General features: G+C 41.0%; 1 protein-coding gene across 1 annotated transcript in view; it reads right to left on the bottom strand.

Annotated features, from left to right (window-relative positions):
• Positions 1-1,408: 1,408 nt before the first annotated feature.
• Positions 1,409-27,753, bottom strand: part of LOC132144919 (voltage-dependent calcium channel gamma-2 subunit) — a 79,011-nt gene continuing 52,666 nt past the window's right edge. Inside the window, exons 3-4 of the mRNA XM_059555507.1 lie at positions 10,521-10,661; positions 1,409-3,469 (exon numbers count right to left, since the gene is read on the bottom strand). Of these exons, the coding sequence (XP_059411490.1) occupies positions 2,925-3,469; positions 10,521-10,661 (686 nt within the window). The 3' untranslated portion in view covers positions 1,409-2,924. The remainder of the gene's footprint in view (positions 3,470-10,520; positions 10,662-27,753) is intronic.

Genomic DNA, 27,753 nt, shown 5'->3' with positions numbered 1-27,753 from the left:
GTTTAAATCAACAAGCTCTCAAGTTTTGCTACTGTTTTACCCCGGCTCCCTAAAATATGTCTAAAAACATAAAAGCACAGAGAAATCTGAGCAGAGGCAGCAAACATGCCGCTTCAGTGAACTGCCATCCCAAAGTCTGAGAGACAGCGGCTCATTTAGAAGAAAACTAAAGAGTGAGCATGTTCATTCATCAGCCAGTAATCTTGATCTCGGGAACAAAGAGGCTATTACCTGATGATTGATTTGTCTGTTTATATCCGTTGATTTTTTTCCCCTTTTTCCACAATATTGAAATGAGGAGAGAGGGAGCTGGTGGGGGGGGGGGTAGACTTTGATTTGCCGGATGAGAAGAATGGGAAAGTTGATGCAAGAGATTTCGGAATGTGATGAAGGAGAAAAAGGACAGAGTGAGTGATGAATGTGTAACAGAGAGGAGGATAGATGTAAAAGAGAGCGAGAGAAAAAGAAAGGAGCAAGAGCGATAGATGGGGGAGGGGACATAGTATGCAAGTAGATGATTCACAGAGGGAGGGAAAAATGAGAGATTGTGCAGGGGAGGCAAATTAAGGACAAGCATGTTGGCCCAACAAGATGGAGGGAGATGGATGAGCAAATACACGGAGTGGGAGAATGAGGGAAGCATTTTAATTCAGAGAACTGAAAAAGGCATAAAGCACAGCTTGCGTGTGATTGTAATTCCACACTCTCTGCCTCCTTGGTCGAGGGAAGACTCGCAAAATGGCTGTCGCTTATAGACGGCGGATCATATTTCGGCATATATTAAGAAGGCCTGAATCCAATATGTATAGTAGCAAAAAAAAGATCTGCCTGAGAAAATGAATTCCTCACAGGAAAGCTTGTTGTCTAGATTGACATATTCTCTTATTGAGCATGAATTCATGCTTATACTTTTTCATTCTGAAAGTAAAACTCAAGCCCTCTCTGAAGCTATTCTATCCTACGTGTAAATCCGAACCTGTTACACCAAGGTCTTCAGAAATGAAAGTGATGATTTAAGCATGCTAGAACGCTTGAGTAGGTCACATGTTTTATTATAAACCTGTGTTCTGTTTTTCTGGAACATGGCACACGTTCTTTTTTCCCTCCATTTTTCTGGGTTCGCTCCATCAGAGCAGAGCAAAACATGCCGAATCATTCACACTCATTATTAGCGCAACAGATACATTACATACTTAAGAGACCATTTCCCACATATAGATGATGAGCCTGGAACAGATGAGTAATTACGTGGCCTGTTACTTCACTTCCCTACTGTTACTTACTCACGTCTGACTCATTTGGAAAGCCTCGTGCTCGCTCACAACACGGCCTGTTTTTCTGCTGGTTTGAATGGCGCTCGAGACTTCGTCGGGTGCGTGAGGGTTTGCAAACACAGAGAAGCATCGAGTTCGTTCCCCCTTGGGTTTGTCTGTTTATTCATCAGGACTTGATGCATCCAAGTTTAGGATCATTCTGTTTTGGCACCTTTAGATTTCATTTCAAAGAAAACGACACTTTTAAAATGAATCCATAGAAATATGAAATGACTAAGGCGTGTGATTCCGAGAAAAAGAAAGGAGTAAATGAAATGCACTTGGATAGAAAGAAACAACCAACTCAGAATTAAAAAAAAAAAATCAGTTTTGTCATATTTTGTTTGCTTGGTTTTTCACCCAAGTATATTATTATAATGATTAATTATAATAATAATATAATTAATAATAATAAAAACCAAAACAGAAAGTACACAAAACATTAATATTTAACTTTTTTAACATTGCTTTTCCCTTTATAATTATCATTATCCTTTAAAACTTAAGTTTCAAGAGCAGGTTTGCTGTAAATTTATAGCATGCATTTAATCTTTGTATTCGTGAGTCACTTAGCTTCATTTCTCGTAATATTTCGTACTTTATTTGTCACTTGCGTTCTTGCAAGTATTTATTAAGAGTTCAGCATCCTCTTCTTTTGCTCCCCCCTCCTCCCTTTTTTTCGTCTTGGCAGTCGTTTCTGGAGTCTTTCAGCGAAGTCTGACCCCTTTTTGTCACTCGTGCCAGCCAAGGGGTTTGCGTTTTTTCTTCTTCTGTCGTTCGCTCCCATGACGACCAAATGCGAGAGTAGACAAAAAAAGGAAGCAAACAGGGACTGAGAAAAAGATGAGAAGGTTCTTTTAAAAGAATAGAATTTTGTCTAAGGTTGAACGTCTTTGTCAGTCTCGTGGTACAGCAGCTTTGCAGTGAAGATTCTCTGTGATTTCATCAGTCGTCCAGCTACAGTCGTAGCTCCAACAAACAGCAGTTTGACTTTTTTTTGCCTCAGAAAAGTCTTGATTATTATGTTGATTTATTTATAAAATTAATATATATTTACACACACACATATATATATATATATATATATATATACTATATGTATATATATATTGTACCTTTTGTAAGAGATTGCAGACCGGGCTATTTCTTACTGAATACCTTACTGCAGTGGTTCACAGTTTTTTTTTTAATGCAAATAACAAATGAGCAAATAAATATGATGAATATAGTGGAGAGCGGAAGAAGACTTATGAGGGAGCAGTAGCTTGCTGATCCATGTAGACCGATGGGTGGTGAAATGCTTCCTTAACAAAAACATGTCAATTCAATGTCACAAGCTACAGCTCCCATGTCACGGGCCGAAAGAACCCTTCTGCATATCTCTTATAGCCTTTCTTCATTTCAAACCAGCATCATTTTGTCAATGGCAAATGGCAAAGTCATGCATACATGTGTAATCTCTGATCGAAATGTAAAAATCCTCCCGGTTTCTCCAAATCAGGAAAACACATGGTACATGAAGTTTTGTCTATAATATTTCGGGCCTCCGCCCCCTCTCTGCCCTGCTCCTGTCTCCCTCACCCAGCTATCTATATGGGGGGAGGTTGTGCCTCATACGGGGGTGGTGCGTCGGTTGGCTGTGTTAGTGTGGGATGAGTCTTTCAAGTCCTTCTGGATGCAGTTGTGGACCTGCAGGAAGTTGTGGTCCCTCTCCGAATTGTAGGTGGCGGTGGGAGTACCGTGGCCGCCCTTTAGGGTGTCGCCCCCACGGGTGAGTGTGTACATGGAGATCTCGGTGGAGGGTAGAGCCCCAAAGCCCTTCAAGCCCACCGGTGAGGCATCGCGGGAGTGCGAGGGGTCTGTGGAGCGGGATGAGGAGCGGGAGCGGCGCCGGTAGCGGTACCGATAGCTGGGGATGCGTGTGATAGCAGAGCCCTGCAGGTAATCTGCAGCCCGCGCGCCTGCCCGCAGCTCCCTGTGCCGGTCGATGAACATGTGCACGGCCAGCACGCCCACCATTTCAGCCATGATAAAGGATAAAGCACCAAAGTAGAAACTCCAGCCATACGAGTAGCTGTTCTTCTTGGAGTCGCTCTTTGAGGGATCCCCCGCATTGGCTGATATGTACACGATCATGCCAATGATGTTACTGAGGCCTGTGGGGAAGAGAGGAGATAGTTTAACCTCAAAGTCATGGCTAAAATGCTTTTTTCACAATCTACACTCTCAGAAAAATGGTACAAAACTGTTTCTGGGGTGGTACCCTTTTACCATATTTGCCCCTAAAAGGTGTATAAAGGTACCTTAAATGGACACATTAGTATCTATCTATCTATCTATCTATCTATCTATCTATCTATCTATCTATCTATCTATCTATATATATATACTGTATATGCTGTATATACTGTATATATATATATATATATATATATATATATATATATATATATATACTGTATATATATACCGTACGTAAATGGTACATATTGTATTAATACCTCTTGAAAGGGTATCGCCACAATGACAGCTTTTATATCTTTTATTTGCAGGGAGTCTTCACTACACTACAAGTCTTCATGTGCCTTTTATAAAAAATAGCTAAAAGTGCCATCCTTTTGGTACAATATAAAGTCTCAGAGGTTAATGCGTGCTGTACAGTGATACGGGTCAATGACACATAAGCTTTTTGTACTCTCAACATTTGAAGACATGCACTAAATAAACATTTGTTATTAGGCATTTTGCAAGATTAAAAACAAATAATATTCTCAAAAGTAAGTATCATATGAAATGTTTTATTGATATTTTTTAAAATAGCATATGCGATTTACCTTAGCATAACCAGTTATAGTACAAATATTTCAAAAACAAATAAAAAAAGTTTTGTCCAGGACAACATGTCCACCCCATCACATATAAACTGTTCTAATAAAGCTGTTTATTTAATGCTAAGAGGCCATAGGCTTGATTACATGGAGAGTAGCAGCCATTTTAACATTTCCACTCAGGCACAAAGTGACAGTTACACCACATGAAAACTTTTTTATGACCCCCCAATAAATATCAATATTAATTGATAAATCAGAAGCACACACACAATTATACAAGAGATTTATTAAAGTTACTGTCTGTATGAATGTTTGTGTTTTTGAATAGATCTTAAACTGGCTAAATAAATTACTAGATCTCAATGCTGTGTTTGACACTGTCGATCATAACATACTTCCAGAGAGACTGGAAAACTAGGTCGGGCTTTCTGGGATGGTACTCAAATGGTTCAGGTCATACTTAGAAGGCAGAGGCTATTATGTGAGTCTAGGAGACCATAAGTCTAAGTGGACGTCCATGACATGCGGAGTCCCACAAGGGTCAATTCTTGCACCGCTCTTGTTTAGCTTGTATATGCTTCCACTTCCAAGTCAAATAATGAGAAAGAACCAAATTGCCTACCACAGCTATGCTGATGATACCCAGATTTACTTAGACTTATCTCCAAATGACTACAGCCCCATTGATTCCCTCTGCCAATGCATTGATGAAATTAATAGTTGGATGTGCCAGAACTTTCTTCAGATAAACAAGGAAAAGTTGAAACCAAGATGAAGTTTTCAAGGTGAATGCATACCTTGACTCTAGGGGTCAAACAACTAAAAATCAAGTCAGGAATCTTGGTGTGATTCTGGAGACAGACCTTAGTTTCAGTAGTCATGTCAAAGCAGTAACTAAATCAGCAAACTATCATTTAAAAAACATTGCAAGAATTAGATGTTTTGTTTCCAGCCAAGACCTGGAGAAACTTGTTCATGCCTTTATCACCAGCAGGGTGGACTATTGTAATAGGCTCCTCACCGGCCTTTCCAAAAAGACCAATAGACAGCTGCAGCTTATCCAGAACGCTGCTGCCAGGATTCTGACTAGAACCAGAAAATCTGAGCATTTCACACCAGTCCTCAGGTCCTTACACTGGCTTCCAGTTACATTTAGGATTGATTTTAAAGTACTTTTACTCGTATATAAGTCACTAAATGACCTAGTACCGAAATATATTGCAGATATGCTCACTGAATATAAGCCTAACAGACCACTTACATCACAAGGATCGAGTCATTTAGAAATACCATGGGTTCACAAAACAAGGGGAGTCCACCTTTAGTTACTATGCCTCCCGCAGTTGGAATCAGCTTCCAGAAGAGATCAGATGTGCTAAAACACTAGTCACATTTAAATCTAGACTTAAAACTCATCTGTTTAGCTGTGCATTTATTGAATGAGCACTGTGCAATGTCCGAACTGATTGCATTTTTTTAATGTAAAATCATTTAACGGTTTTAAATTCATTTTAAATAAGTACTTTTTTTATTATTTTAAAAGTTTTAAAATTGCTTGTTTTATTCTTGTTATTTTTTTTCTTTACTATTATTTTACTTTCTTTTATGTAAAGCACTTTGAATTACCATTGTGTACGAAATGTGCTATATAAATAAACTTGCCTTGCCTTGCCTTAAACATTTGATAATACCGGGTTTAAGTCATATGAAGATATACAAACTGATTTTTCTAAGAAAACATTGTGTATTGTAAACCGATTAAATCTCAGTGGTTTATCGACAGAAGTTTATCTTTGATGTTTAATAATTCCCATGAACTGCATGCACTGTTAATGAAACAAATGATGAAATGGTTTAAATAAGATAATTATAATGAGACAAATATTAAATGTAAATAATAGTTGAAAATAGTGTCACAGCTGATACATTTTCTCTTTTGACTAGCAAAAAATTAAGTTTAGACCCTGTATGCAGCTGCGGATGACAGAACCTTACTGTCATCTATGTGCCTTACAAAATAAAGTGTAACTGGCCTCTAAATGGTAGGTTTAACACAGCCCGTTTCACAATATCCTTAACCCCTTAGCCATAAACTAAACGCTGAGTGCCTTAATTTGTCAGAGTGAGCAAGTAAATGAGGAGATCAGAGTGAAGAAGTGAGCTTATAACAGACTAGAGTGGGTGACCTCACAGGAACATGATCTGTGGCTCACTGCTGACTTCAGTCACACTCTGCTGGAGTTGTCTGTGACAGAGTGAAACCACCATGATGGATCACTGGGAAAGTGTGTCAGGGACACCATATTTTTAGAGTTTAATCCCAAACGGCCTCTCTAAGCCTAGCAACAGAATCAGGACCAAAGAGAGTCAGAGAAAAAGAAATCGACTTGCTAACTGGCTACTGTATAGCACTGATGCAGCTTGTTCGAAAAAGTCTACCACAAGTCTTTGTGTCTAAGTGATACTGTGCTGATCGAACAGCGCTACACACAGGTTTGATCATGTGAATGTCTTCCAAACTTAAACATCATGTTTTTGTTTACATTTTTTTTGTTTACAAGTTCTGATTGTCAGCTTGTCACCTTGGTAAAATTTATCTAAGTAAAGGTTGAAAATAATTTGTGGCAGCATGAGTAAGATGGGTGAAAATGACAAACAAAGTATTTGTAGCTTTTATAAACAATCAAAAATCAAGATTCAAGAGTCAAGATTGCTGCATCAGGTCGTATATTTATTATTTTCACACATTAGGTGTCTTAACTACACATCAACAAAACTATCTAACTCTTAAAGGGGACATGTCAAATATGCATGTGTGTGTGTGTGTGTATGTCAGTGATGTGTGAATTATGTATCAGTGATGTGTGGGTTGCTTGCCCACACCGGCAACAGCAGCTTGCTTGGGCAGCATGTTGAACCTCTTTAACAGTCTGAGATTCCTCCCTGGGGTCCATCCATTTGTTGGTGGCTGGGCGACCCCTCCTAGGAGCCAGTGCGGGAACCATCGGCTGACCTATTTCTTCATGAACTGGCTTAAGTCGATCAACAGTGAGTCATTCTGGACAGCCTCTGATGTCGACCAGGAAAGTTTTGACTCCAGCCTCCAGAACTTGAAAACAGGCCACCTTACAAAGGTAGCAAAGACAGTTGGTTGAGCGCCATGACGAATGAAAACAAACTCAGCTGTAGAGAGATCTTTGGGCATCTAAGCTACCATCAGTCCATGCTGAGAAGTAGGAACAGGTTCGAAAGTACTGATTCTGTCCAGGAGGGCAGAGCATTCAGAAGATGGATTCCATGGCCTTGTGCTGTCTGCGATTAAATCTCCTGGGACCCGCAGAGCCTGACCATACACCAATGCTGCTGAGGAAGTTATCAGCGGTCACAGGCCCAGGAGGACCCAGGGTAGCCGCTCACTCCATCTGTCATCTCTCAGACTTGCCCTCAATGCAGTTTTGAGAGAGCGATGAAAGCGTTCACACAGCCCATTGGCATGTGGCTGAAAGGCCATAGTATGGTGAAGCTGCACACCTAGGATCTGAGCCACCTTCACCCACAAATCAGATGCAAATTGAGGGCTGCTGTCAGAAGATATGTCCGATGGTGTGCCGAAATGCGCAACCAAAGTGGTTGTTCTGGTACCTCAAAAGTTTCCAGTGGCGCTTTGATGTGTCTTTGCACTTTAGCCCACTGACATGCCACACATGTTGAGGCCCAGCTCTGCACATACTTTTTCAATCCATGCCACACAAACTTTGATGAGATTTGTTTCTGTGAAGCCTTCCGCCAAGGGTGTGACAAACTGTGGAACTTGTCGAACACTGCTCTCCTCCACTCCACAGGTATCACTGGACGAGGGTGGCCTCTGGAGACATCACACATCAGCGTAACTCCTGCCTCCGTGAAGCGGACTTCGGCTATTTTCAAACTTGAGATAGTTGTCCTGTAAGCCTGTACATCGGAATCAGATTGCTGGTCAGCTGCTAACTGGACAAAGTCTATACCCAAGTGTTCTGCTTGCACAGTGGCCCTGGAATGGCAATCTGCCACGATGTTGTTTTTTCTGTCGATATGCTTTATATCTGTCATGAACTCAGGACATAAAGGCCAGGTAGCATTGTTGTTGTGATGACCAGGGTTCAAAAACGTTGGACATAGCATAAACATAGGGTTTATGATCCACAAACGGTGTGAAAACACATCCCTCTAAAAATAAATTAAAGTGTCTTACTGCCAGGTAGAATGCGAGCAACTCTATGTCAAAAGTGCTGTACTTCTGCTCATTTGGGCGGAGCTACCGACTGAAAAATGCAAGGGGTTGCCAAACACCATCTACCAGCTGTTCGTGTACAGCACCCACCGCACAGTCTGAATCATCAGTAGTGATGGTAATAGGGGCATCTGGAATCGATTGGGAAAGCATGGTTGCCTGTGCCAAGGCGGGTTAGTATTCACAAACAACATAGTCATCTCCACTGACCTGCTGTGTCCTTAGAGGGCCTTGTACAAAGCGTACATAAGCTCAGCTGCTCGAGGAATGAAACAATGATAGAAATTCACCATCTCCAAAAACTCTTGCAGTGCCTTGGTTGTGTGGGGAACAGGAAACTTTGATATAGCATCGACTTTGTCTGGTAGGGAAACTGCACCCTTGCTTTTGATCCTGTGACCAAGAAAGTCGATAGCAGCCAGGCCAAACTGACACTTGGCAGGTTAATTATCAAGCCATGTTGGCCGAGGCGAGCGAACAGCAATCGCAAATGAGTGAGATGCTCTCTTGTGGAGGCGCTGGCGACTAAAATGACGTCTAAGTACACAAATAAAAAAATCCAGGTCTCGTAGGATGGAGTCAAACATGCGCAAAAAGGTTTGTGCTGCGTTTTTGAGTCCAAAAGGCATCTGCAAAAATTCAAAAAGCCCAAATGGTGTTATCAGCACTGTTTTTGAGATATCCTCCTTGAAGACTGGCACCTGATGGTAACTTTGAATAAGGTCCACTTTCGGGAAAATAGTTTTCCCAGCCAGTCGGACCGAAAAAATCCTGAATGTGCAGAACTGGTTATCAGTTGGGTGTGGTGATGTCATTGAATTGACGATAATCTCCACATGGGTGGTAACTGCCATACGCTTTGGGGACTATGTGGAGGGACGAGGCCCAAGGACTGTTAGAGCATTGCACTATACCCAGTTTTACCATGGTAGCGAACTTATCTTTAAAGAAAACTAAACATTCGATAAAAAGAAATTATGTGGGTGAACAATTTTAATATATATATATATATATATATATATATATATATATATATATATATATATACTGTATATATATATATATATATATATATATATATATATATACTGTATATATATATATATATATATATATATACTGTATATATATATATATATATATTTTTTTTTTTTATAAATGAATATGTTCAAAACATTTGTAGATTATAAGATTCTTAAAAAAAATTATTTTACATTTCTAAATTTATCAAAAGTGAATGTAAAGACAAAAGTTACAAAAAAGTTACAAAAGTTTTATATCTTGAATGCCATCTTTTTTAACTTTATTCATCAAAATTAACCTGAAAAAAAATTAGTTTTTTACAAAAATATTAAGCAGCACAACTTTATAATAATACATAAAGTTTATAATAAGAAGAAATGAGCAGCATATCAGCATAACGGTGATCATTATACACTGAAGTAATGATGCAAAAAATTCAGTATTGCCTTCACAAGAATAAATTACATTTCAAAACATCTTAAAATAATATTATTAATATTTGTTTTACAATATTACTGTTTTTACTAAATAGTTTGAACAGAAAAAATGCAGACTTCTTTCAAAAACATTTTAAAAAATCTTACCAAACCCAAACTTTTGAATGTTAGGTTATGTTAAAATCTAAAATGTATACATTTAACATGATAAGTATTAACATTGTAGATGTAAAATGATGAATTAGCTTATAATATTAAGTTTTAATTAATAAAAATTAGTACTGAATGGCAGGTATGTAGAAATTTTCTGGCATGAGTGGGCAAACAGAAAAAGTCCTTGAACTGGTGAGCCCTGATTGAGCTTTATGCATTAATCTGAAAACATGCTGTGATAAAATAATGGTATATTCAGGTGTTGTAGGAGTTGTAGCATGTGAGCATTATGCATACTTTATTTCTAAAGAGTGTGTGTGATGCATATCAGTGACGTACAGGGGCACAACAAAGTTTTAAAACGGTCAGATACTGTTCAGAAATGAAAACAATTCAGAATGCAAACAAAAGCAAACAATAGAATCTGGGTCTTACACGTGTATGTTTAAATTGACATTTTGTATCTCGTCCTTGATTCATTCCATAGACTCACCTGCGGACACAAAGAGGATTCCTGCACTGAGGATGATATTGTGACGGGACTTGTAGAACTCGCTGGCAGCTATACACAGGCCACCCATGAAGAGCAGGATGACGCTGAGGATGGGGAAGATACTAGACGCTCGTACGGCTCCTACAGATGGAGAGAGAGAAGAAGAAGGTGGTGGGATGAGTATAAGATGCTTTGAATTCCAGACTGTTACTTGTTGAACGAATCAAGGGAACGAGACGGATGAAGAAAGCTGTCATTGGGTTGATTATAGCAGCTGTTCTCCTCTGAGCACATAGAGTACAGCCAATGAACACTTTGCCAGTAGAGTAAACAACTCCCACACCCTGTAAAAGACTTGTGGAAGAGCAATCTGAGGTCAAGAGTCTCACCAAACACTTGTGCCTAACACAAACACTCTTGTACTCCAAGACCGAACAGGACCTGAGACATTTACAGATGCTGCTATTCACGCGCATTTACAAAATATGTTCATAGTGAGACTTCAAGAGTTGGCTTCATTCGAGCCATGAAATGACAAGTGAATGTGTTAATGAATGTTTTTAGGACAGACTGCCAAGCCTTCCACTCACCAATTAGTTCTTCAACTCGACTTTTGTGCAGCTTAAAGGGACAGTTAACGCAAACATGACAATTCTGACATAATTTTCTCGTCTTTCCCTTCTTCCGTGGAACACAAAATGAGATCTTTTGCAGAATGTTTTCCATACAATGAAAGCACATTGACTAGGGATTGTCATTTTATATTTACATTAGGCAGATGCTTTTATCCAAAGGCAACTTACATTGCATTCAAGGTACAGTAGCTTTAAATTTGAGTTCGATATAACAGACACATTTCATTTAAACTTTTGGCTTCTATACATTGAAACATAATAAAACAAAAACCAGTAGTGTTTGTCGAAATGATGTAGATGTTAAACAAACCACTTGTTAAATATCTTTGCAGAAAAGATGGATGAACTACAACTACATCTTGTCTTATACATATTATATGTTCAGAAAAAACATGAGGAAAATGCTTTAAAAAATCCCTAAAGTCAAGGTAATTCAAATTCAGAATGACTGAAGGTATAACACAAGTAGACTATTATTAACTATAAATGTTTTGTAAAAACAACAGCAGATTTCAGGCTGTCACCATGATGCAAACATGAAATATCAGACATACAGTAGTAGTTACAGGATTTTGTGCTGCTTTTCCATAGTTTTTTTTTCTACAGTATGTAAACATGGATGCATTTGACTGTTGCCTTCACATCTCTTGCGGTTGGATCATTTTTTTCTCTTTATTGTTATTATTGGCATATTATCAAAGTGTCTAATTCTAACGTTTGGTAATATTTCTATATAAAATAGCGATTCCTCAGTTTCTAAAAGATAAGATCATGGCAAAACATTAAATTCAAATGAATGGATAAAATCGGAAAATTCAAAAAATCTGTAGAAAGAACAATAATCTATGGAAATGACAACAAAACTATGCACCTGCATTGATGCAAGGGGTTCTGACAACTGAAGCTTAAACCAGAACAAAAACACATATCGCTCATGACTTCTGGAGAGAAATAGTGCAGATGCTGGACAAATATGAAAATTTCCATGTGTCATGTTGTTAAATGGAGTATACTTTGAAAGGCTATGCATCTGGCTGTACACATACTGTGTTGTCATTTTCTCTTGTCCTTTTCCTTTCACCAGTCTTTCTCAATTTTTACTGCTTACACGTCTTTTACCTCTCCTCCTTTCTCTCTCTCTCTCTCTCTCTCTTTGAAAATACTTAACATGCAAAGTTATGCTTTCATCAGGCTAGTTAAATTTTCACCACTCCATCTAGTCTGCAAGCTCAGCAGTTTTTTTCTCTCTCTCTCTCTCTGTTCCTCCCTGCTCTTGTATAAATGCTTATGTGTGACAGTACTGTGAACTCTTAGCTAAAGTGGGGACTGAAGTTCCCCTTGAGAGGGTCATCTGCCCTCTTGCACCCCTCTGTCCTGCCCTCACCTCCACCTTAAAACCACTGGACATGTGTCATCTGCTGCAGATCACACAAGGAGCCAAAGTCAGCTACATCAAAAATGTGATTGTTTCACTGCTAGAGCAACTATGGTGCATTTAAGCTCGGTTTCAGCCTTTAACAAAATGCTACAAGATACAAGATCCCACACTGTTAATTTATGAATAGATCAGTATGTAAATGCATTGAATATGTGCTTTGCTAAAATGGCCATATCTCATTTGCTGCATGGGTTATATAAGGTGAGATTTTTCTAGTGCACTTGCCGCAGTTCTTCTCTCCCTCTCTGAGAAACCTTAACGAGACTTCAATCGAGGTGACGAATGGCATTTTAATTTTCTTGCGCTTTGTCTCTTTCCCTCTGTTTTTCTCTCTATCCACTCAATCTAACTGAGTCCCTAATAATTCTCAGTGTCTTATGCTATCTTTTCCCACCGTGATGTTCCACTAGTCAAACCATATGTGGCCAGGAATTGCCATTTGTACATCTAAATCTGTTTGTATTCACTTCATTTGCAACTAAGGGAATGGTCTATTCTGAGAATGATTTGTTTGTCACAACTATTCAAGAAAGAATAATGAATATAGACAAACATAGTAGAAACTAATTATTATTTAATAATAATAATAATAATAATAAAAATAATAATATATATAGAATTCCTGACCTTTGACCAGAGGAAAGCAAAACCTTGCCCAGCCTTACACAAACAATTCAGTCAAAACAAAACTCTAGTGTTTCAGCGATGACTGTTTTGGTTTTTTTTAAATATTAGGCCTACAAATAACAATAGTGAAAATCTGCATATTTTAAAATTAAATATTCTTTGCAAATAGTTTAAGTAGGTTACTTCTTAAATTGAATTAAACTAGAATTTAACATTTCTTATTTCACTTAAATAATCATTTAGTTAAATAGTCTTCCTCCTAATTTTCAAGACATGGTTTCAGCCTTGCAAATGAATGCCTTAAAGGTATGGTACATCTTAGCAACTTTCTGTTACGATCGGAGACCCAGTGAAACACAGGAGACGAGAGATCCAATCCCAGTAGGGTTTTAATGGGTAATCCAAAGAGAAATCAACAAGCAGGGGTCAAAACCCAAAATCCATCCAAACAAATAAACAGGAAAAGGAATAGGAACGGAAACAGGAATAGAACCTAGAAACTCGGAATGTGAGGAAACTCGGTGACGGAAGGAAAGGACTCCATGCAGACAAACAGAAAAGGACTGGTTAATATAGGGAGGATAATGACTAACAAGTGAAGACACCTGAGTTCAATTAATAGGAGTGCAATTACTGTGACGAAGGGACAAGGCTTTGTGGGAATTGTAGTGCCTACGGTGAGGTGCCTATGGGGAAGTGAGACCACTAGTGGAGACTCAGGGAAACAGAGACCAGACAGCGTGACATTACCCCCTCCTCCACGGAGCAGCTACCAGATGCTCCACCCGAACCCAAGAAGAGACCAAGGAACACAGAGACCAGAAGGGAGGTGGAGCGGCGGAGGATCAGGGGGAGGGATGGAGGGCCAGGTCCATAGAGGGAAACAGAGAGAAAAACAAAGACAGGAGCCCAGGAGCGAGGTGGACCAGTGGAGGATCAGGGGGAGGGATGGAGGGCCAGGTCCATAGATGGAAACAGAGAGAAGAGGAGCAAAAAAAAAAACAACAACAACAAAACACAAGTCCAGGAAGGACATAACGTTCAGTCCCCAGGGCCGAACCGACAGGGCAGGAATCCAGAGAGGAGCAAGGTGGAATTGGAGCCCTGCGGTCGAGACAGAAGCCCACCAGGGCGGCGCAGAAGACCACCACATCCGTGCGGTCAAGACAGAAGCCCACCAGGGCGGCGCAGAAGACCACCATATCCATGCAGTCGAGGCAGAGGGCCACCCGGCCGCGCAGAAGACCACCACAGTGGGATCGATGACACAGGAGAGCCAGTCTGGTTAGGCAAGTCTGAAACAGAGAACATGAGCAAGTTAAGGGTGGCCTCCGTGGCCACGACAGGATCAGTCGAGCGCTCAGAGAGTTCGGCTGAGATGTGACGAGACCCTAGAAGTTCCGCAGAGATGAGGAGAGGCTCTGGTAGTTCAGCCGAGACGAGGAGAGACTCTGGTAGTTCAGCAGAGACGTTGAGAGGCTCTGGTAGTTCCGCAAAGACGTGGAGAGGCTCTGGTAGTTCCGCAGAGATGTGGAGAGACTCTGGTAGTTCCGCAGAGTTTAGACTGGATTCAGGAAGATCAATGATGACTTGACTCTGCTCATGAAGATCATTGGTGACTTGACTCTGCTTATGAAGATAATTGGTGACCTGACTCTGCTCATGAAGATCAATGGTGACTTGCCTTTGTCCATGAATATCAATGGTGACTTGACTCTGCTCATGAAGATCATTGGTGGCTTGCATTTGTTTATGAAGATCAATGGTGACTTGCCTTTGCCCATGAAGAACACCGGTGACTTGACTTGACTCTGGAGTGTCAACGGTGACTAGCCCTGACTCTGGAAGGTCAATAGTGACTAGCCCTGACTCTGGAAGGTCAACGGTGACTAGCCCTGACTCTGGAAGGTCAACGGTGACTAGCCCTGACTCTGGAAGATCAACGGGAACCTGACTCGACTCTGGAAGGTCAACGGGAACCTGACTCGACTCTGGAGGGTTAACTGTGGCTGTCATCCTGTGCAGAGGTGCTGGACAAGCAGCCATCTTGTGCCATGACTCTGGAACAGCGGCCATCTTGGGCCGTGGCACTGCGCCGGCGGCCATCTTGGGCAGTGGTGCTGGGCTGGCGGTCATCTTGGGCAGTGGCGCTGGGCTGGCGGCCATCTTGGGCAGTGGTGCTGGGCTGGCGGCCATCTTGTGCTGTGGCGCTGGGCTGGCGGCCATCTTGCGTCGTGACGCTGGACTGGCGACCACCTTGTGCTGTGGCGCTGAGCTGGCGGCCATCTTGCATCGTGGCGCTGGGCTGGCGACCACCTTGTGCTGTGGCGCTGGGCTGGCGGCCATCTTGTGCAGTGGCGCTGGGCTGGCGGTCCTCCTGTCTGTAGACCCCGGTCTAGAATCGGCCATCCCACCGAGAGAGACCGGTGTGGCTAGGGTATTCCACGGAGACCAATGTTGTAAATAAAGTACAAACTCCCAGAAATTATAGGCGTCCAACTGCTCCATTTCAATTAGAGGAACCGGGTCATCCAGCCCAGTGTTGAAAGTGTCCTTTAGGGCCGCATCATTATATCCCATCCCCTCAGCTAGGGACCAGAACATTTGTGCCATGGCACCCACCTCATTGCCCTCTTGGCGGAGGGTGGTTAATTTTAAATATTTCGCCCTCCGCTCCACCATACTGGCTGGGGAACGGAAATGAAGTCCCACACCGCTGGATCTCGACATTGATGGAGTCCTTCTGTTATGATCGGAGACCCAGTGAAACGCAGGAGACGAAAGATCCAATCGCAGTAGGGTTTTAATGGGTAATCCAAAGAGAAATCAACAGGCAGGGATCAAAACCAAAAATCCATCCAAACAAACAAATAAACAGGAACAGGAACAGGAATAGAACCTAGAAACTCGGAATGCCAGGAAACTAAAGGACTGGTTAATATAAGGAGGATAATGACTAACAAGTGAAGACACCTGAGTGCAATTAACAGGAGTGCAATTACTGTGATGAAGGGACAAGGCTTTGTGGGAATTGTAGTGCCTACGGTGAGGTGCCTATGGGGAAGTGAGACCACTAGTGGAGACTCAGGGAAACAGAGACCAGACAGCGTGACACTTTCAGCTTTTGTACCTTATAGAGTATCACCCCAGTGACAGCTGTGTACTTTTTTAGATAAATATAAATATATATTTAATGTATACACTTTATATTTATTATAAAGAATCTTTAATATGAAGGCTCTAAAATATTTATTGCAGATTTGACTTGTATGCCAAAATAATGTAATGTTTTTAAATTGGCTTTATTTGAAGGCTTAGGGTTATAAAATATTACTATTTGCAATTAACTGTGATCGATTTGATGTATTCATCAGGATATTGTTTTATTAATTCAGCGGCATTGATTACAGTTTCAGTTGATCAATCAGTTGACATCATTAGCATGGCCTGTAAATTTCCTCTATTCCGCTGCCTTTGGCAGAAAGGTTACATTTGGACACTGTTTGCAACTAAATAAAGGTTTTTTTTTTGTTTAGTTTTTTATGGATGTCCTTGCGAGGTCTTTTTATCCTGTCTTCCTCTCTTTTTCTCATCCCTCTCTCTGAAGGGTGTAGAGTTGCTGGGAATGGTCTGATTAAATATTAAGGTGTGCTGGGTGTTGACCCAGTCCTCTTGCCCTGTATCAACCTTCTCCCAAATCACACACATACACACACACACACACACACACACACACACACACACACACACACACACACACACACAGGGGCGTAGCTGGGGTAAGCGGGGCCCCGGTGCAGGCTGTACCAGTGGGCCCTGTTTGAAATTGTTTAATTTATATGTTCATTCTATTTATTTATTTGTGCTAATTGCACAATGTTTAAGTTGTTTCATGTTTGTAGGTGTCCAGGTACAGAAAACAAATAGTTAAATATAAAACAGCACTGCATAGTCTTCACTGTAAAAATTAAATTTACAGTCAAACCAAAATGTATTCAGACACAACATTTCTTACATTATCACAGTTTATTTGCTCTAGTTTATCAAATGGTAATAAAATATGACAAGAACTCAGTTGAACTGTCAGAACAAATTCATCTTGACAATGTCAGATAACTTTGATAGAAAGATATGTAACGGATTACAATCAACCAAAACTTCAGACAACTGTTAGTATGACAATATTTGCACAACTATCAATACTTTGTTGAACAATTACCAAGCAATGCTTAATTTTGTTCAGTCGGTGTTGTGAAAAGGTTGCATTAGCAATTCAGGGGAAAAAACACGTAAGCAAAACATGGTGAGGTCAAAGTGTCTGAATAATTTTTGGTCCCATTTTTTTTACTATCAATTTCACTAGTAGTCCAATGTATGAAGATTTTTTTGGGTATAATATGTCACAGCTCGCTTTATTTTGCTATACTCTCTTACCTAAATTAATTATAGTGTCCTGCACCTACTATTAAAACTTAAAAAAAATTATTTCTTTAATTTTCTTGGATTAACATTACAGCAGCTAGTAGCTAAATTAGGCGCGGTCACTTTAAGAGACGATGAAGCATCCAATATAATACACATCCAATATTTTTCTCAACTGTTTACTTTAAGACATAACCGACAGTTTTTTCGAACATACTTGCCAAGACGGATATTTTGACATATTTTGTATGTTTTTGTCGGTACAAGAGCAAAAAGAGGCAAATTCTGTTAAAATAGTGTTTTGAGACGCCTCTCTCTACGTGAGCCCTGAACACCACAACACCGTGGTGCTGAAATGGGGTTTTTCACATCCTTTTCTGTTTGTTTAAACTTTGATTTGTATTTGTTCGTCCAGGTGCAGGAGGAAGTTCGAGGAGAACTTGGCAAAGGAGAGCTCGGTTCAGTGTTGCTGTCTGTCAGACACGGCTGGAGACTGTGAGATGCGTGCGCACCGAACACAGCGCGCAAGTTGAGATTTTCCGCGTCTTGTGTTTGAATGATTTAAACTCTTTTGAATGTTTAAATTGGAAAGTGGTCAGGCTTAAAAACACATGCAAATTATAAGCTTTCGTGACGACACGCAGCAGTGGCCTGTCAACTGTCCTGATCGTCTTTTTAGGCTAGCCTCAGCCAGACAGTTGAGACCGCCGGGGGCCCCCCCTCGGCCGTGGGCCCCTTTAATCGTCACCACCTTTCAGCCCACTTGTGCCGGCCCTGCACACACACACACACACACACATACACACACACTAGCTACCCAATCTCACATTAACCCGGGGATATTGACATGACCAGTCACAGCACAGAGAGGACACACTACTCCTTCTCATCCATCAGCCTCATTCACAAAGACACCACAAGGCAAGAGGGAAGGAAGCAGGAAAGCATGTGAGGCAGGATGTGAAAGTGGGAAAGGGAAAGATAATAACCTAAATCTATTGATTGTTGACACAAGTGTTTAAAACGATGGGCTTGAAGGTGACAGAGGTGTCCTCAGAGACCTGGATGCCATCTTGATTTTCAACTACCGTGAATGGGAGTCTCAGCTAAAGTTTTCATGCTTTAGAGTAGCAAATATTTTCAATAGACAGAATATGCTTTACAAAAAAATACCAGATTGCATAATGCGTTCTTAGAGTAAAACTTTTATATGGTCAGTGAGAGGATGAGATGGATAGGTTGTGGATGTTCATAGAAATGGAGTGAATGTATGCACACATACTTCATACATTCCTAATCAGCCCTGTGGACACATGTAGGCTCATAGAGACATGCTTTCGCTCATAAAAATCTCCAGCCGGTACACTCGCAGCTCTGTGACCTTGGCTTTGACCTCTCGGATCAGGCAGCAGCGCTGTATCCATGGCTGCAGAGGCTCTGGAGGAGGAAGAGAGTTTAGCAGATTCTCCCCAGGCTCTCTGCGCTGATCACAGACGGAGACTGACCAGCCTGAGGGCTTTTTCACACAGAGAAAGAACATTTGTAGGCGAATTTTCACTGCAAATAAGATTTTGAATAGATATAATGTGTTTCTATTGTACATCATGGACAAACATTCTTCAGTCGTCAAATCTTTTTTTAGCCCATTAAAAAACCTGATTGACCAGTGAGATATGAGCTTTTGATCTATAGCAGTTACAACTGAGTTTTTGCTGGATTTCATGAACCTTTTCTAAACCTGTTCTCTCTTCAAAGTTGGCTAATATACACTACCAGGCAGTAGCTTTAAAAAACATTATAATAGCTGCAAATAAATATATTAATATATTAACCAACACAACTGATTTTTACATTGATAATGTTAAGAAATGTTTCCTGAGCTCTAAATCAACATATCAACATAGAGTAAACTTTATTGTTCTGCTATGTTTGTCTGATATATTAATAAAACACGTCTGCAAATTACATTTGATTAGATAGTTTTTGCTGCTTCCATAGACATCAGTGTGTATTTTACAAACTACCAATGTATTGTTTTACTAGTGATTATGTATATTTAAATGTGTGAAACCTAAAATAAACATTATGTGGTTGAAAACACTGCATATTAATTGTGATATATGACAAGCGCTGAGCGTGTCCGTCTCTGGCTCAGTGCCAGCCAACACGCGAAAGCTGTTTGAATCTGGCAGTTCTGTGTTGCCACTGAACATTCTAAATCATACTCTCAGGGGAACAGAAATAAGAATCCAATATATGGTGCAATAATGCTAAAAATGTTAAAATGTAATTTACATTTTAAATTATTTTTGTTAAAATATATCTGCCGACATTTGGACTGCCAACCAATCAGCAAACAGCAGCTGACTGTGACCCCAGCAGTCTATGATATAAACAGATAATTTTTGATTGCACATTGCTAGCTAGCAATATGTCGCAGAGCTCTTTTCTTAATTTTTTTTTAGCAAAAAACCTTGGCTTGACGGACAGCCGGACACAAGGCCTAACGTTACACCTGATGAAGATGTTTCTCCCTCCCCGGGCCCAACATCAACAGACAGTGTTGCCAGATTGGAAATGTCCAAGTTTCTTAACAGAAATTCAAAATAATCGTATTTGGAAGAAAATTATTACATTTAACAATTAACTACATTTTGACACGACCTGCAAATTACCACTAGGAGTATGTTTGGATGGAAGCAGTGCGACAAAAATACCCTCCCATAATTTTGCACAGTAATCTGACAATAAATGTGGCACACCCAGATTTTCATATGCACACCCAGAGTCTCTTTTCTGGCTACGCTACTGATATATATATATATATATGTGGCCTTTTATTGTGGTCAGCCTAAGGCACACCTGTGCAATAATCATGCTCTCTAATCAGCATCTTGATATGCCACACCTGTGAGGTGGATGGATTATCTCTGCAAAGAAATGCTCACTAACCCAGATTTAGACCGATTTGTGAACAATATTTGAGAGAAATTGGCCTTTAGAAAAAGTCTTAGATCTTTGAATTCAGCTCATGAAAAATGGGGACAAAAACAAAAGTGTTGCGTTTATAATTTTGTTCAGTGTATATATATATATATATATATATATATATATATATATATATATATATGTTAATTTTGACATTCCGTAAACTGAAAGGTGTATGCACGAGTTGTAAAATAACAAAATGTATTTGTCGGTCACCTAGCTTACAGGCGTGAATTTCATTGTAACTTAACCCTGTAAATATTTGTTTCATCTTGGTGTGCATATACTTTATGTCTTTTGTCCAGCTCGCTATTTGGTCTGTAATCCATTGCATGTTTCACATTTGTTGTAGCTTTGACTCCAGCCTGCAATGTGTCATCAAATGCATAGGGCTCTCCATTTACAATGTATATGAATATGTGAATTTTTGTCTTGTATGCTCTGCGTGTTAGGCTATTGTGGACCAAGGCGTGAGGATGGAGGTTACTTGGGGAGCTGGACTGATAATGATGCCGCAGGGTATTGCTCTTTCGGCAATCTGCCCAGACTCCCCATGCATGACACTGGCACGGAGCACAGGGAAATTTTTACACAAGCCCTGTGTAGCGTTTGAGGGTCTGTTAGGGGCAGAAACACTGCCTGCAGGGTTGTTATTAACATGGTGGAATAGGCAAAGAGGAGTCAGGGGCAAGTCAAGCCTGAGGCAAGGAAAAGAGAGGAGCAAAGCTGCAGTGTTTGTATTATGTTGCCTTCTATTAAAGCGCTCTGTGCTGGTGAACCGGAGCTTTTATCAGAGGCTGCTCTCAGTCGCAGAGCTGCACACAGCCATATCACCAGTCAATTGTGTCATTTATGATTTTCAAAAAGGTCCCTGTAAAAATGTATCTACCCTTATAAAAAAAGTACTGGGCCTGGGCTGTGTGCTGTCAGATAATACTATATATATATATATATATATATATATATATATATATATATATATATATATATATATATATATATACACACACACACACACACACACACACACACACACACACACACACACACACACACACACCACAGTGCTGATTGATTATCCTGTTTATGGACCATAATAGTTCAAAGAAAACGTCTCTAGGTTACGTATGTAACCCTAGTTCCTCGAGGGAACGAGACGCTGCGTTGAAAGCGCTTTGGGGAACGCGTCCAGCGTACGCGACTCTGAATATCGTGTGTAATCAGTCCAATGGAAGGGCGTGACGTCACCGACGGGGTGACGTGAGCGACCAGGAAGCTATAAAAGCACGTGCCACGCAGCTGGCGTCAGCTTCGAGTACCAGCAAGCGCCGGCAGGGGTGCCGGGGGTATGGCTCCGAGACGCAGCGTCTCGTTCCCTCGAGGAACTAGGGTTACATACGTAACCTAGAGACGTTCCTCTTCAGGAACTCGAGCTGCGTCAAAAGCGCTTTGGGGAACGAGTCCTAACGCCGCCAGACTACCAAACCCCTGCCTGGTGTGTATCCGAAGAGCACAGCTCAGGACAGGAGGACAGAAGCGCCTGGAGTTACTGGCATATCTAGGCCATAGAACCTAACAAATGTAGAGGGCGTGGACCACCCCGCAACGTTGCAGATGTCCAGCATGGATACACCTGCTAAGAAGGCCTTAGAGGCCGCCATACCCCGAGTAGAGTGAGCCTTGGCTCCCGACAGCGGGGGACGACCAGAGGACTCGTAGGTAACGTTGATAGCCTCGACTATCCCACGACTAATAGTTTGCTTAGAAGCAGGAGAACCCCTCCTGGGGGGACCGTAGCACACAAGCAATTGGTCAGTTTTTCTCCACAGGGCAGCTCTGTGGACGTATGCGTCCAGCGCTCGAACTGGACACATACAATTTAGCTTTGCCTGGTCGGGCTCCCGAAAGGGAGGAGGACAGAAGGCCTGCAGCACTACAGGTCGTGGTGTAACAGAGGGAACCTTGGGAACATATCCCGCTCGAGGGTATATGAACGCTTTAGTCATGCCTGGTGCAAACTCAAGATAAGAAGGGGCCACAGAGAGGGCCTGAAGATCTCCTACTCTCCGCAGAGAGGTAATAGCCAACAGAAAAGAGGTTTTAAGTGTGAGATGTCTGTCTGAGATATCTTGAATAGGTTCAAACGGGGGTTTGCACATTGCCTCTAACACCACAACCAAGTCTCACAGGGGAATACGGGACCGTACTGGAGGTCTCAGCCTCAGTGCACCGCGGAGGAAACGTGTTACTAGGGGGTGTCTTCCCAGAGACTGACCGTCGAGAAGGGCGTTGTAGGCCGCAATGGCCGCCACGTAGACCTTCAGAGTAGAGTGGGTCAACCCACAGCTCCGGGCGAGGGTGAACTATCGTGCCCTGTGCCTGTGAGAGTAAGTCTGTCCTGATCGGTATCTCCCACGGAGAGCCGTCGAGGAGCGAGACTAGGTCAAGGTCAAGGTCAAGTTTATTTCTATAGCACCTTAAAACAACATGAATGTTGACCAAAGTGCTTCACAATCTCAACACAGATGCACATACAGTTAAAACATAGCATATCAAATACTTCAAACCAAAAACACATAAAAGATAAAAATAAAAATAAGGACAAAAGCCTAGTAACGACACAAAAAAGTGCAATTACATGATCATTTCAAAAATGCATACAGCTTTTAGATGCATTTTAATATGCTTGTGCAAAAAGGTACATTTTAATCGATGTTTTAAACACTTTTAATGTAGGGGAAGCTCTAATTGATAGTGGAAGTGTATTCCATAGTTTTGGAGCGTAAACTGAGAAAGACCTATCACCCTTTGTTTTCAGACGGGTTTTTGGAACGTTTAATAATAACTTAGATGACGATCTAAGTGATCTCTGAGGAGAATATGAACTTAAAAGTTCAGATATATAACTAGGGGCGAGTCCATTTAGAGCTTTAAATACATAAGTTAAAACCTTAAAATCAATTCTCTGTTTAACAGGGAGCCAATGAAGAGAGGCCTGGATAGGTGCAATATGTTCCCTCTTTTTTGTCCCAGTAAGGAACCGAGCTGCAGCGTTTTGGACAATCTGCAATCGTGAAATCGATGATTGACTAATTCCAGCATACAGTGCATTACAGTAATCGAGTCTTGTGGATATCAGAGCATGAATTACTATCTCTAAATCATTAAAAGTCAGAATATGCTTCAACTTACGAAGACACTTTAGTTGATAAAAGCTGGCCCTAACTACAGAATTTATTTGTTTGTCAAACTTCATCTCACAGTCAAAAAATGACCCTTAGGTTTTTAACATAAGAGTTACTTTTTAACTGCGAATTGTTTAAAAAAGCACTGTATTTGTTAATTTGGGTTTTGGAGCCAAACAGGATAACCTCCGTTTTATTTTCATTTAATTGGAGAAAGTTCTTGTCCACCCATTCTCTTATATCCTTTAAACAAGCTAATAGGGAAGAAACAGATTAATTTCCAAAATCTAGTGGTAAATAGAGTTGAGTATCATCTGCATAGATGTGATAGTTGATTTTATGATGCTCAAAAATCAAGCGCAATGGAAGCATGTAAAGAGAGAAAAGAATTGGACCCAGGATGGAGCCCTGAGGCACCCCACAAGCTATTGGTACTGAGGAAGAAGAAAACTCTCCAATTTCAACAGATAAGCTCCTATTTAAAAGATAAGACTCAAACCACTGCAATGCATTGTCACGAATGCCGACCTCATAATTTAATCTCTGTAACAGAATAGAATGGTCCACAGTGTCGAAAGCTGTGCTTAAGTCTAACAAAACAAGGACTGCACAGTTGCCAGAGTCAACTGAAATCAAAATATCGTTAGTCACTCTAAGTAAGGCAGATTCAGTACTGTGTTTAGCTTCGAAAGCAGACTGAAAAGGATCTGAGATGTTATTTACAGTTAAGTACAGAGTCAATTGATTTAAAACAACTTTTTCTAAAACTTTTAATAAAAAGGGCAATTTTGATATCGCCTATAGTTATTGATTTCTAAAGAATCAAGGCTAGGTTTTTTTAACAAGGGGTGGATCACAGCATGTTTTAAACAAGATGGAACAGTGCTGCTATTCAAAGAGGCATTTATAATGGAAAGTACACTAGGTGAAACCACATCCAGTACCTCATTAAAAAGGACAGTGGGAATGGTGTCCAGAGAGCAAGTATTTAATTTCATTTTAGAAATCAGAGCCGACAAATCGGAGTGTGATATAGTCTGAAAAGCAGACAGACTAGAGGAAGTCAGTAAATTATAACAACTTTCAGATGAAGATGGTAAAATCTGGGACCTAATGCCAGTTATCTTATCTATGAAGAAGCTACAAAACTTCTCACACAGATCAGCACTTGGAGCAAAACTGGATAAGATGGGAGGATTTAACACAGAATTTAATGTGGAAAATAAAGACTTTGGACAATGAGATTTTTTTTCAATCAAATTTGAAAAATAATTTGCCCTTGATAATTTTACGGCTTCCTGATATTGAGACAGACTAGCTTGCATAAGCTGATAGGAAATTTGCAGTTTATCCCGTTTCCATTTTCTTTCTGCCCTTCTACAATTTTTTCTTATAATTCTAATGTCTTCATTTAGCCAAGGTTGCTTATTTCGTTTTCTTTGTTTTACTTTTAGAGGAGCGACTTCATTCAACACCTCGGTACATGAAGCATTAAAATTTGCAACCAGATTCTCGACATCCATATCTTGAGCTGCCAAGTTTGTACGACCAGCTACCGAAGCTACAAACAAATCTTTAAAATTGGAAGCAGTAGCTGAGTTTAAGGAGCGTGCGAGAAAACTAGGTGGCTGGTATACAGAGCTGCAAGAGATAGGGAAATCACAGTCAAACACAACAGGCCAATGATCAGACAGACCAGTGTCACTTATGTAAATGTCATTAATGAGGAAGCCAGAGGATAGCACAAGATCAAGTATATGACCTAACTTATGGGTTGGTCCAGATACTGATTGCTTAAGGTTAAAAGAGTCCATTAACTGTACAAACTCATTTACAAGTGGCTTAGTGGGACAACACAGATGTATATTGAAATCACCGACAATTAAGAGATTGTCGTTTCTCGTGACTATATCAGATAAGAATTCAGAGAAATCACTTAAGAAGGCTCTTTTAGAATTCGGAGGTCTGTATATCACAGCAATGAGCAGAGAGCAAGGGGATTCAACTTTACATAGCATAGCTTCAAAACTGTCAAAACTTACAGCTGGTATTTGCCTACACTTAAAACTGTTTTTAAAAATTACAGCAACTCCTCCACCCTTCTTTGACTTTCTAGGGCAGCTGAAAAAGCCACAATTTGTGGGAAGAAGTTCAGAGATAGGGCTCAAGTCATTTTCAGTCAGCCAAGTTTCAGTGATAAACATAAAGTCCAATTTGTTTGATAAAAAAAAATCATTTAGTAAAAATGTTTTGTTTACCACTGATCTAGCATTTATCAAAGCTGACTTTGTAAGCACTGTTTCTTTTGCTTTCACTTCCACAGGGAGCAAGGAAAACTTTGATAGAGACCGTAGATAATTAATGTCTGTACCCCGTCTGGGTGTTACCAGATGACGGGTCCGTCTGACAGTCGACCATATAGTAGGTATAGAACCCGGTGTAGTAATAGTTGTTGTCCTGGACGAACAAGCTCCTCGATGAACATAACGTGGGCGGCAGATTATCCCAGACTCAACGCATGCTGAGTAAACATCAGGCAGCAGACGAAATTCAGAGCGATTGTTCATGAGCAGTAAATCCGAACTTGAATTTTTAAAACCCATGATGGTGACGTGGGATCGATAAGCACTGAAAAAACTTTCACTCTTCCAGGTAACGATTTGCCATAGGGCAGATAAGAACGCCCAACGCACAACAGGCAAAAGCATAGTTCAGTCACTCATCAGATCAAACCTGATTTAAATACCAGGATTTTTTAATGCTCTGTTAGTCCGATGGAAATTGCAGTGATAGTTCTTTATGTTGATCTTCTCAGAGCAGAAACAAACAGTAAAGATAACTGTACCATGGGGTTTGATCCAGAGATTGTCCCGGGGTTTTAACTCAGCGTAGCTCCAGAAAACTTGCTGTCCTTTAATCCAGTGAGATAGAAGGATCGGACAAAAGCTCTTTTGTAGATCTTCACACAGCAGAAAAACAGCAGTGGAAATGACAAAAATACCCCAATAATACTAATTTCTTGAGGCAAGATTTCGTTTCGTTTCGTTCAAGAGCATAACCGGAGAGCAGCGGCAGACAAAAACGCACGGCGTGCACTCAGAGCTGCATCTACACACTTTGTGAACGTGCGGGGTGAGAGTGCGAGGCCAAAGGGAAGTACTCGATATTGGTAGGCTTCGCCCCCGAAAGCGAACCTCAGAAACTTCCTGTGTTGTGGAAGGATGGAGACATGAAAATATGCATCTTTGAGATCTATCGTGACAAACCAGTCCTCGGACCTGATCTGAGCTACAACATGCTTGATTGTGAGCATTCTGAACTTCAGTCTCATAACTGAACGATTTAAGACCCTCAAGTCTATAATCGGACGCAGCCCCCCATCCTTCTTTGGAACTATGAAATACCGGCTGTAAAATCCGGACTCCCTGTCCTGAGGAGGGACCACCTCGATGGCCCCCTTCTCTAATAGGGTTTTCACTTCCTGTTCCATAACCAGACCCTGCCTGGGGTCCACTATCGTGTGAACGACCCCGTTGAATATAGGCGGCACGGAGCTGAACTGAATGCGGTAGCCTTTTTCTACTATATGCAGGACCCAACGAGATACATTTGGCAGTAGTTTCCACGCTGCTAAATAATCTACTAAGGGAATCAGTCTCTCGAGACTGACCTCTGGTGTAAGAGACCCCCGCAGGGGCGGGCGAGCGTCCCAGCCTCGCTACGCGCACGGGCGGAGGATACTGAGAGCGATGCCCGTCTGGGGCCGCTGCGCCCTGGAGCACTGGCAGGGTTGGCAGAACGACCCCCAGAGGGCACTGAGGCGGGACGGCACCGTGGACTGTGGTGTGTGCCGTTCTACCCCAGCGGAGGCTGCCCTCTGAAACCCCGGGCCCTTGGCGTCAGGGTTTCTTGGCCGAGGACTTCTTAGCTTCAGTAAC

The sequence above is a fragment of the Carassius carassius genome, chromosome 1, assembly GCF_963082965.1.
Source record: "Carassius carassius chromosome 1, fCarCar2.1, whole genome shotgun sequence".
NCBI classification, from domain to species: Eukaryota; Metazoa; Chordata; class Actinopteri; order Cypriniformes; family Cyprinidae; genus Carassius; species Carassius carassius.
The sequence above is the reverse complement of the archived record's forward strand: the minus strand, read 5'-3'. Positions and strand labels throughout refer to the sequence as shown.